We start from the raw sequence: 12,065 nt of genomic DNA, 5'->3' as shown, positions 1-12,065 counted from the left end.
AGTTGTTTCTCACCAGCCAAAGGTGGGCTTTGTTTTTTTTAAGATAAGACCGTTGCACTGATGTTTTAAAATTCTTCCCTTCATTTCTAATATTTAACTGAAGTAGGCGAGATAAGGAAACAAGTTACAGATACTGAGGAAGAAAACACCCTTTTCCATAACCGCACTTACCAACCATTCTTTAAATGTAAATGGGGTGGTTAACTCAGATGAGCATGGCTGTGATGATATGGGCCCTTAAGTAAAAGAAACTGAACAGGATGTAGAATCAGTCCAGTAAGCTGTTCCACGAAGAACTACTGCTTCTACTATGAACGAAACATTTACCCCAGGGAGGGTGGAATTTCAATAAGGAAAGCTGTTACTGAAACTCTACACAGATAAGCCCCGTTTTATTTTTAGAGTGGAGACTATCCAATTTTCTTTTACACTTCTGATCACAACTGTTTCCAAGACAAGGTTCTAATACACACAGATTGGTGCCAAATGATTAATGCAACTGCAAAATAGGTTCTTGGGCAATTAGGTTGGACTGCTAAATCTTTTCACCTCCCTGTTTTTCTCTCTTATCCCACTGGCAACCTAACTGCTCACGAACCTGTTTCTTCCCCTGAAAGTAGTCTGATTTCATTTACTTTGCTACAGAAGAACTGGCATATTGTGCTGTCCAATAAGATCTGGTACTGGCAAACTAAACCAGTGATGCTACCGAGGCTTTCTGCTGTGCTGTACGCACCTCAGATTATAGAAGGGAAAAAGCTGACTTTCTGGAAATTGAGAAGTAACATTGGAATGTCTTTTCCTATTTCACAGTTTCATCACAGAACATAAAATAATGAAAGAAAAAATGCCTCAAGAAAATTTTTGGAAGACCTGGAATTTCCAAAGGAAAACAAAAAGCTAATTCAATATAAATTTTAGAGATTCTTGTAAATGATACTTTCTCAAGCTTACTGCCACAGTTCTCAATGGTCAGAAGGACCACGAACGGTTCATGGGTCACTAATGGTTCCCAAGGCACTTGCTGGCATCCTACAGTGTTGTCTAGCCACATGATGCTGGCTTGCCCTGCTTCCAGCTGCTCAACTGTACTAAAAGCTAAAAATATATTACTTTAATATTACTTTTCCATTTAAATATTGTGTTGCTCTCACATGGAAGCTACCTGTGCTACCACAAACAGGAATGGACACAGCTGACTAGATTTTAAGAGGCACGGCACTGTAGAAAATTTTGACAAACTTTGCTTAGCGTTACAATTAATATTTACACTGGGTTTTTCCCTCCATCCACTCACGCTTCATTTAAGCGGCCTGAAAGCCAGAACGATGCAGATTTGGGGCTCCAGAAACCATGCTTTTTTACCAAACACACTGGTTTCTTACAAGAAACTTCCCAACCTGTCAAATATTTGGATTCAAACATCTGTTTGCAGGGTTTTGGGAAAAGGAATGTCAGATCTAATTAAGAGTAAGCTGAAGCCATTTGTTAACAGCAGAAGCTCTGACAGATACAGGTTTCAGTTTTTAGCACTAAATAGAATTTATTTACAGATTTCAGTCTTGCTGCCTCAGATATACTTTTATTCCCATCAAAATGACTTAAACATGAAACCATTCAGACAGCTGGCTCCCCGTATATCCAAAGTAATTCATATGAAGAGTTACTACCGAGCATCTTTTCAGCTACTGGACTAGAACCATTTGCAATGCTGAGCTGGTACCGATATACCTGCTTGGTATGAAAGCCTGATGAGTGAATCATGCCTACCTGAAAGGAACACAGTGGATTACTGCTTCTAAGTCATCTGACTAGCCAAAATCATCTCCATGGAACACCTGCTCAACTCCAACTATGACTATATTCAAACAACTGAACGTTGCTTCACACAGAAAAGATCTAGGAATACTTCTAAAGAACACACTAGTAAAGAAGGAAGTTGTAACAAAGCACTATTTAAATATTTAATTTTTTTAATTTAAAGATAGCACGTCTGCTATTAAGGGGCACTTGAACACACACATGATACGAAGTACATGTCAAAGAAAACTGGAAGAACTTGTAACTGTTAGATACCATGGTCACAAGGTTTCCAAACCATTGATGAGCAAGTTCATGTCCTACAACCAGAGCAACCCACTGGCGAGATGAAGAACAGGAATTTTTGGGGTCAATGAGCAATGCAGTCTCCCTGTATTTAAGAGAGAAAGATAACTGAACAGAGTGGTACATGCCTAGGGAAAAAACACAATCAAAAGTAGGTTAAATTACCTAAGCAAGCTAAAAAGCGATCAGTACAACTGAAAAAAACCAAAAGCTATTTCAGTTTAGACATTAAATTATTTTGGTAAGTTCCACAGCTGTTGGAATGCTTTGGAGCAATAATTCCTTATGGCATGCAAGAAGACAAGTGCAAAAACCCAGGCAGGAACAAGAAAGTTTATCCTTTATTTATAAAATAGCTCACCTACATAATCTAGGAACCTTAACTGTAACTCCCTTTGCACTGCATGATGTATGCATAGCAAGACTTCTCTGCCTCCCTCATCCCCAAAGGAATTCCAACTCTTCCAAGTGCACAACCAGCCGTGTTACACTCGCCACTGCAGATGCACAAGATTCTCCACACAGGGCACACGCGCACACACGCATACACACGCAAGTGCTCCCCGGGTCAGGCACAGAACCTTCCGCTATGAACACCCCTGTCATGATCAGGACTTAGTGGGTCAGTCAGAAAGGACTTCTGGACTGCTGCAACTCAAAGGGGGAAAACGTGCATCTCAAAACATAGGTGGTGCCTGCAGATTATGCCAGCCTTCTGTCCCCAAAGGGATAAAGCAAGCGTGCCAAACTGAGCAAAAGGGGGGGAAAAAAAATTAACAGCACAATTAAGAAAGGCTTCCAAAAATTCTACTCATCCAGGACAAATATTTTTTTTCCACAGGGAGTAAAATATCAGATTTCATCAGAATTGCGATAAGCAGACAAGTAGATTTTAAACCTGGGCTCAAATTTCCATTTCAATTTTTTAAGGCCAAATTAAAAGTTTAGCAGAAGAAATTCAAACTATTTCAGGATTTAAAGTCCGAAGCTTACAAGACCAGTGTTGTACAAAATGAAGGAAAATCATTCTAACAATGAGCACAGATAATGTAATAATATCAAGCAAATTACAAAAGCTTGATCAGATGAACAAAAAAAAAAAACTGAAAAGGAAGGCAAGTTAATATTTTTGATTTACTCATATCCACATGGTTACACTGTGGTTGCTAAATTTACCAACTTGCCTACAACATAAAATCAGAAACTCTTCCAGCTGTGTCAGTAAGTACGTAACTTTTACGGGGAAAAAAGCGGCCAAGAAAGTTCTCTTGTAGAACAGGCAGTGCTGCCAGACGCTTAAAAATCTCACACCCTTGGACAGTAGTTGTAATAGCTCATTCTTGCCTTCCTAAGATTTGTACAACAATGCACGCTGCTGCAGAAGTTAAACTTATCCAAACCGAAGCAAGAGTTGAAGGTATTTACTCAGTCTTATTTGGGACGATACCCAATAATTACAGCTCCCTAAAACTAATCCAATTACTTCCAAGTATTAGTGAACAAAGAGGGGGAAAGACAGTATTTTAACAGCATACCTATAAGTAACAAGGCCCCAGTTCTCCATGGCACCTTTATAAAATAAATACAAAGGTTTATTGATATTGATACACACCTCTTCCTAAATGTTTAAAATTCAAATAAAATACAGTTCATCAATAAAGTGAGTTACTTTACCAGCAGCAAAGTCTGCAATAGCTATGAGATCAATTTTAGGAAGAGGGTAAGGAACATTGAAGTAGTCCTTATAAAAAGGCAGAGTTTTAGCAGCAACCTGTAAGAAACAAGAGGAGAAATGTTAGCTTGGAACAATTAGTAAAACTTGAAAATTTATGACTGAAACTAGCCTAAGAAAGCAGCGCACACAAGATTTCTTCCAGAAGCCCCATTTCCAGCTTCTAGAGCACAATGGTTTGGAAGACTCCCATCCCCTTTTTCTCCCAGGCTGTAGCCTACCCTTCAGTACTTCGCATCATCTTTGGACCAAAGTCTACATCACCAAACTGAAATTCTGTTTAATATCAAGCCCAGCCTCTCCGAGCCATTAAAGCAAAAAACACCCTCATGAGCTTTGCATGGATTTAGGTGACCGAACAGAGGAGAGCGCTATGTCCAGCCTGTCGGAGATCGCCACAGCAATAACGAAGTCACCCTGAGTGCATTTACCTCTAATGCAAACTTTCCTTGTTCCGCTTTGCCAACAGGAGTGTAAACACGCACTAAGACACCGTCAAGGGACCTGGCCTCTACGAAGTCATATTCTCCCACCACAAACGCTACAAGATACGTCGACATTATAGGGGTGCGAGCAAACTTCACTTCCACCAGATTTTCATCATCTGGGTACGGCTTCCGGTCAATGACATTCTTTCAACATGAAAGGGAATCAGTTAATTTCATGGAAGTGAAACTGTATTACACAATACATCTGACTAACTATTCCATCGTTATGAGTCACGCGTTTAAATGAAAGGACTTCTTTTACGATTTTAAAATACAGACCACAATGTAGTTCCCCTCCTAACTAAAAATGCCCCATCACATACGGAGGTGCACTTTTATAATACGTATGTTATATTCCATTACTGCAAAGGCAGCTGAACACATCAGCTATCAGCTGCTGCCCTTCAAAGAGACTACTACCCACATCCCAATAAGGCACCAGGCTTTCACTTTAAATTCAGAAACAGAAACCATAACTATGTGGTCAGTGGGCAAGGCTAGACTTTACAGGTAACTATGAAAGTTAGCTACTGGAATAAAAAAGTCTATTTTTAAACTGACTTGCTCTTCTCCAGCAACATCTTCTAGAAATATTTGCACCATATTTAGAGTAACAACCTGAAAATACCCACTTGTAATTGTGACAGAGATACTTCTACTTGCACATTGTACCCCAGTTCTGGTCAAAAATTCTCTAGGGCAGAAAACACGCTTATTTATCTCAAGTGCTATGTCTGCTTATGTAGCTATAACAGCTATATAAACACACAAAGGCACTTTTTTTTTCCCCAGTCACTCTTAATCAAGCAGCACGTGGCATGACATATGCTAAGACTTTTTTTTTTTTTTTTTTTTAAACAAACACCACTGTGGTTTGTACAACCTGTTTAGGTTTTGTGCTAGCATCTGACATCACAATATAATCTTTTAAAAAGTTCTCTCAATTTAGAGCTGCTTAGTAATAGCTAGCAAGACAGCCTATATTCCTAATTCTGTCTGTTACCAAGACACACTATTAACTATCAAATAATCAGCTGGCATTATTACAGTTTTATTTAAAACACTGTTTACTTGCCCATCAAGAACTTACCATATTTGACAAAGCTACTCTGTCTTTAGGAACCACCAAAGAAATATCAAATGTTGCCTTAATAGCAGGCTCATCCCAGCAAGGGAAAGCTCTGCGAGCATCAGTAGCCTGAAGGAAATAAGAGCATTAAACAAATAAATCACAAGATATTGTGGCAATAAAACACACACAAAAATTCAGCACATTTTACAGACAAGAAGTAGGGTGAATGATGGTTCGTCATTGGTATAGAGTCTCCTCACTGACACTCTTGACCTCTGCATTAGAGCATTTTATTCTTACTGTGGTAACTAATTTCACTCCTGGTTTTAAAAAAAAAAAAAAAAAAAAGCAGCTGAAAAGCACTCCGTGCTCTGATGGAATTCTACAGTCTGAGCAAAATTTAGCAGAGTCGTGACAGGAGCAAAGCTCAGTCATGTGAAAGCAGAGAGGGCACCCAGGCGTTCACAGACCGTACACACAAGACCACCTATTTATATTTTGTCAGTAGACTGCACCCAAGAAATGTTCTATTTGTACAAGGAAGTACACTATGTTTTTATGTAACCAGGCAGATAACTATGAAATTACAATATGGTAAAAAATTCTGTCATTATGTCCAGGGTTTACATAATACTTGAGACAGTATCTGGCTCACATTTTGGATGCCATTAAGATACTGAGATAAAGGCAGAGTGCCCTATTAAAAAAAATAATATACTTCATAAAGGAAAGTAATACAGAGGTATTTGACCACATCTAAATAAACATCTGCTGTTAAACATTGCAGCAATTGTACATATATGATGCATCACACATCAGCATGATCCTTGGCTGGGGAATTTGCCAGATCCAGAATTTACTGACCTTGAAGTCTCAATGTAAAGGCTGCTTTTAGTATTACCCATCCACACTAAAAGCAAGCAGCAAATAAATACGGATTTTTTTAAATTTACCCAGAGGGTATAGCTAAAGCTAGGAAATCGGGTCTTTGCTTCTTCTAAGCATAAATCCCATATTAAGAATGACATTCCCTGAAAACAGAAATATAGCCCATACCTCAAACTGAGTGACAGCAGCATAGCGTGTGTCTCCAGTAGGGGTGGTATATTTACTTCGGTAAAAACCTTTCATTTTATCATTCAGCTCCCCTACAAAGTCTATCTTGAGCATCCCTGTCCCTGTAACAGAAACAGATGGGGTATTGTTATTTGCATGTGCCAAACAGAACATTTATTTGGTCTGGACCTTCAGGCCAGGATACTCAGCTGGCCCACTGCCCTTCTGAAATAAGATGTCCCTTCAGCTCATCTCCACCCATCACTTTTTTGCCAGCCTCCTTCAAACCCTTCACTCTCCTTACACAAAATAAGCTCCAGCAGAGCAATGCAGGCAAAGCCAGACTCACCACCGCATTTTAGCACTTGATCGGCAAAGGCCGCTGCAGTATTCGTTCTCATCTTCTAAACATAATGCAATAACCAGGAGAGACCTACCTTAAGCCATTTGAGAAGTCTGATCCTACAATCCTTACCTCTGAGTAAAGTTTGCAAAAGTATAGGATGGCTACTAAGTAATAATAGCATCCTATGAAATCTACTACAAAAGCCAAGATGGAGCACTGGCTGCGTTCAAGCTTTTAAGTCAATTAGTGTCAGGATTTATTCTGCCCTCGATGTCTTAGTGCAAAAGGGGAAACCTGATCTTGAGCAGAGAGGCAGCATGCCAATATCCCACAGAAAGAAACACTGAAGTTTTATCATCCTAGAATCTTTATATTTGTATTTGTCAAGATGAAATAAAACTGCTTTATTCAAACTGAGGAGCTGAGTTGCAATCGACAAACTCGCTCAGAGCAAAAAAACTGTAGCAGTTTCAAAAGAATTAGTACATTCATGCCTAGGAAAATACTGCAGTAATTCAGATTAGCTCATTCTTGGTAAAAGGCAAACAGATCATCAGTAGCTAACATAAATAGCTTCTGAGCCTAACTCCCAATAACAGGTAAATAATTAGAGTCACCTCAGGTGTTGGAAGCAAACGTCACCATTAATGAAACAACATTTTCAATTCCAGAGGCTCACAAAGTGACTTATAGTGGACAGACTCCCTAGGGAGCACTACATTCGCAGTCAGAAACTTCAGGGAAGACAGAGCCGTCCTACTCCAGCTTTTTCAAGTGCAAATGTCTCAAACACATGGTTGAAGCAAGCAGAAAGCATGAAAACAGCTCTTACCTTTCTGAAGGGTACTGGGAAAGGAGAGAGTAACCTTTTCATCCTCATTTTGATAGTTGAACCCTGTGGCATGTACCTCTGAAACAGAAAAACAGACTACTTTGTTCGAAATAAGTCCCAGAGATGTTTTTGTAACTCATGAACATTTAGAATTAACTGAATCAGCTGAATCCAACAGCATGCTGTAGTTACTGAACAAATCAATGAAGATTTTGAATAATCCAGAATGATATAAATGCAAGCAAACAATGAAACACCACCCACTGTCAGAGTTCCGTGTTTATTATCTTACTTCAGACAAATAAATCTACCACATTTACATCACACTGTACAGCCACAGACTCAAAGCACCACCTCCGTGCTCCTTCCACCTCTGCCATACATCCCATCCATCAGAATGCTGCGCTCATACATGGCAGGGAAGTCGTCTGCTGTGCCGGGTAATGAAAGCTGGACTGCTAAATTGTAAACTTGCAGTAAGAACGGTATCCTGTACAACACCAAGAATGCTGGTAACAACTACTACAATCTTGACAAATGGCAAATATTGCACAAAACTTCCCCTTAATATCAAGTGCAGCAGGATTCTTACTAATTATTCCAAACAGGATGCTTATGATTAATTTAACTAATTTGTGGATCTCGCTTTGAAAAGCACACTGATATCCACAGCAAGGTGTTTTTGTTTGGTTTTAACCACAAAGAAAAACACAATGTTGATTTTATTTAAAAATTGTCTTCAGAACCACCTACCTTGGAGTTTATATACCATTCAGCAAGGGCATCCAAAATCAACCAGAATATTAAGCAGTATGGCATTTACACAGCATTGGCTCTATCTGTAGATGCAAACATCCGAACTATGAGGCTGAGCTGGATAGATGGGAGGAGGGAATCGGTACACAGGAATTTAACTGCCCTGCAACTTAGAGTTCGCAGAGCCCAGACAGAACACCGGGTGTTGCTTCTTCCTTCCTAATTCATCAAGTCCCACGCGCTGCATCCAAGGTGATGTACATCTATGCTCCGTCAAGCAAAAAAATCTAAAATAGCTACGTCGGACCTCACTTTGCAAGTTCTGCTACCTATGTCACTCTATACTCAACCACCGCAATAACCAGCTATCTTTAAGAAATGCAAATCTGCACCAAAACAAACAAGCAATGCTTCCTACCACACATCAGCACCTTGAACTACCAAACTTGGTAAGCCTGGACACAACAATACATCTTTCTATGCAGACATACTGATGTATAATTCTAGATTTATAAATACAATAAACATTTGGCAGTTCAGTATAGTTTTGAAAGATAAGGGAAATGCACAGGCCAGTTTAAAGTAACAGCATTCCTAGTGCAAGCTGCCTGTCCCATCCCACTTACACCACTCAAATCGAAGTGAAAACACATGTAGGATATCGAAATGCGAGCAAGGGTCTAATAACCTTTTCAGGTACTTTCAAAATCGACCTAGGAAGAAAGATTCAGTAAATAGCTTCAGTTATCTACTGAAGTAGATACTAGTTTGAATGGGCACAGAGAAAAAGGACAAAAAAGAATACTGGGAAGTGCTGTGATACATAGAGGTAAACATCCTAAAAGAAAAATGTACCACTATATCAACTTCTTCATTAAATGGAATTCTGAATGACAAAGCTAGTTGGAAACAACAATTTAATTTACAGAATGACCTGTATTCCACACTCAAGTTATCACTACAAGAATCCAGGTATTCGGTTTCAGAGGCAGCCTAACCACACTCGCAAGATGTTCAGCTAAGTTGTTCCATATGTGACGAAAGTAACTGGAAACATGTTTTTATTTTTATAAAATTAAAGTGCTATTTATTCTGGAATAGTATGATTTCAGCCTTAAGTCAGAGTTAATACCAACCTCTGCTCACAGAGAACATAAATGCAGAGACTGCATGAATGCATTAGTCTTAACTACTGGTTTCACAGTGCTCTGCTCAGCGTTTAATCAGAATTAACCACCATGCTAGGGTACATAATACATAAACGCTTAAAATAAAAAAATTCTAGCTGTAAAAAAAATACAGTACAGAAACAAATTCAAGAAAAAAAAAAATCTTTACAGGATCAAGTAGAACTTTACCCTACTAGTCTGTACTGAGGAGTTCCAAGATTTTTAAAATCAACTGTAAGAGGGTTGAGATAGACCATTTAAACAGAATACATGCCAAGGACATCACAATGCCAGCAAGCGTTGGGCAATGAGCAACGAAAAGTGAAGGTTTAGCTTTTCTTCTTATAACTCTGTGGAACACTGTGGCAGAAAAGGAGACGTTATAAGAGAGTTGGAGAGAAGATATTCAGGGGAACAACGCTAACGTACAACACACAAAGTCTGAAAGCGGACTTCCAAGCAACAGAGAGCGGAGCTGATTGCTGACTACATCGTTTAGACCCAATGAATTTTGACCCCGGCTATCTTTAGAGTCCAACAGACAACAAACCTGTTGTTCTGCAATAGCATGTCAGTGACCTCGGTCAGAGGGAAGGACGGGCTGAATACCTGTCAGATATTTATGTTAGCCTGCCTGGGAGGAAACCCGCTGCTGGACAACCTGCAGATGCTGAGCTGTCAGCCTGTGGTCAGAGGCTAAATGAAAACCTGAGAAATGCCTGATAAAGATCAGTAAAAGAATGCAGAAACACTCCCCCCCCCCCATGTATTTTAAAATGACCACAGCAAACCAAAAACATTTGTATCTTTTTACAACTTCTAATGGAAACAATCTGATACCAAAGACAAACAACACCATGACTTCAGGATCACAGTTCTAACCTACTGAAACCAAGAAATACAGAAGAATGCATGTTATGCAGATCTTCTGCCAAAAGTTGACAATGGATATTAAATTTCCCCCTCCTCCTCTCCCAAATGTGAAGTCCTCCTAAGCGAATTTGTAGCTCTACTACTTTATAACCTTTTTAACCTGTACTAGGAAAGCCACAGGAAAGACACAGGTAAACATTACCAGTGCTAGAAGAAGGTGAAGACCTTCAGGGTTTTTTTCCCCCTGCAACAGCCTGGGAAACCTACTAACACATTGCGGAAAGCAACCTTGTTTCAAAGAGCTTCTCAACTTAATTTTAGATGGCAATTACCCTAAGGTTAGAAACAATGTTTAAACAAGTTATAGTTTAAATGGGCTGGGAGCAGCCATCTCATGAGCGATGCTGTGCACTCCCAGCACATACTGATCACAATCTCCACCAAAGGAGGCCGAGAGTCTTGCGATACCCCAGGACTGCCCCACTTGCCGTGACAACCAGCCTCTGATGAGCACCTAAAAGCAATGGCAGGAATACAGCTCCAACAAAAGGCAACCCTCATTTACAGTTTCGCAAGACCTGTACTCAGCGAGGAGTTGGTGTCTTGAAGAGTGTCTTTCCATGCTCAACTCCAGCAATTTTTTGTAATTCTCAAAGCAGCTGCTTATATATCAATTTCCGAAACAGCAGAATATAAATGAAAGATTCAAAGTTAGATTTTTTTTTAAACTAACTATTCAGTGTCAATAATTTAATCCAGAGCAAAAGAACCATGGAAAACCATCAACAATACTTTTTGTTAAGAGTTTAAGAGAACTGCTTATAACAAAGATGTAATTGCAGTAAAAGGCAGTCTGAATTCCTAACAGTGTTGAATACAAAAGCTCCTGAAGAGAACAACACAATTTTGGCAGCCTACTAACTTTGGAGAGTTTGGCACTGCAAGGTTGCAAGTTAATCACTAGCACATTAGTACACAGTCTGGACCAAGTTGCATGAGAAAATAAAAACCCGCTAGTGCTCCATGTCTTTGGAAAAAATGCATAAAAATCGGATCTAGCAACCCTCCCAAACTCAGAGCACTACATATCAAATTTTACAATAGCATTTTAAATAAATTACAGTTCTCTACAGAGTACTTCCTGAAACTGCACAGTAGCCAGATGGATACATCAATTAATGATCCCAATTTCTGTATTACATGCTTATAAACGTGGATCCTAGCCAAAGGTTTTAAGCAATGTCAAATGTGCATGTATTTCAAAGTGAAGACAAAGCCAAGTGCAAGAGATGGAATTTTTTCAAGTAGCCCTCATTCCACGGCATGGAGAAGTCACAGGCAATTAAGGTATGGTGGCTTAATGAACCTGCATTCATCAACTGAGCTGCAGTGACTGTGTGCACTCTGCCTACTCTATCTGCAAATTAAACACATTGGCTTAAAACATCTACATGTTGACATAGCATACACTGTCCTCCTTCAGCATTAGCCACTGAACTATGCCGACGCAATTCCCGAGAATGCTAATGCTTTCAAGCCCTTTCACATCTTTTCACGTGTTTCAAACCAGTGGTTGCAAAATCCTTTAAAGGAGTCAGAAGTATTCTCACGTATCAGATATTCCCAAACTGTCCA

General features: G+C 39.5%; 1 protein-coding gene across 1 annotated transcript in view; it reads right to left on the bottom strand.

Moving 5' to 3' along the window:
• Positions 1–12,065, bottom strand: part of NPEPPS (aminopeptidase puromycin sensitive) — a 39,580-nt gene that overhangs the window by 14,034 nt on the left and 13,481 nt on the right. The window contains exons 3-9 of the mRNA XM_076356990.1: positions 7,633–7,710; positions 6,455–6,576; positions 5,417–5,524; positions 4,270–4,470; positions 3,781–3,877; positions 3,642–3,675; positions 2,077–2,191 (exon numbers count right to left, since the gene is read on the bottom strand). Coding sequence (XP_076213105.1) covers positions 2,077–2,191; positions 3,642–3,675; positions 3,781–3,877; positions 4,270–4,470; positions 5,417–5,524; positions 6,455–6,576; positions 7,633–7,710 — 755 coding nt within the window. The remainder of the gene's footprint in view (positions 1–2,076; positions 2,192–3,641; positions 3,676–3,780; positions 3,878–4,269; positions 4,471–5,416; positions 5,525–6,454; positions 6,577–7,632; positions 7,711–12,065) is intronic.

This window comes from Aptenodytes patagonicus, chromosome 20 (assembly GCF_965638725.1).
Source record: "Aptenodytes patagonicus chromosome 20, bAptPat1.pri.cur, whole genome shotgun sequence".
Taxonomy (NCBI): Eukaryota; Metazoa; Chordata; class Aves; order Sphenisciformes; family Spheniscidae; genus Aptenodytes; species Aptenodytes patagonicus.
Note: the sequence above shows the minus strand (reverse complement) of the source record. Positions and strands in the feature narration are given on the sequence as shown.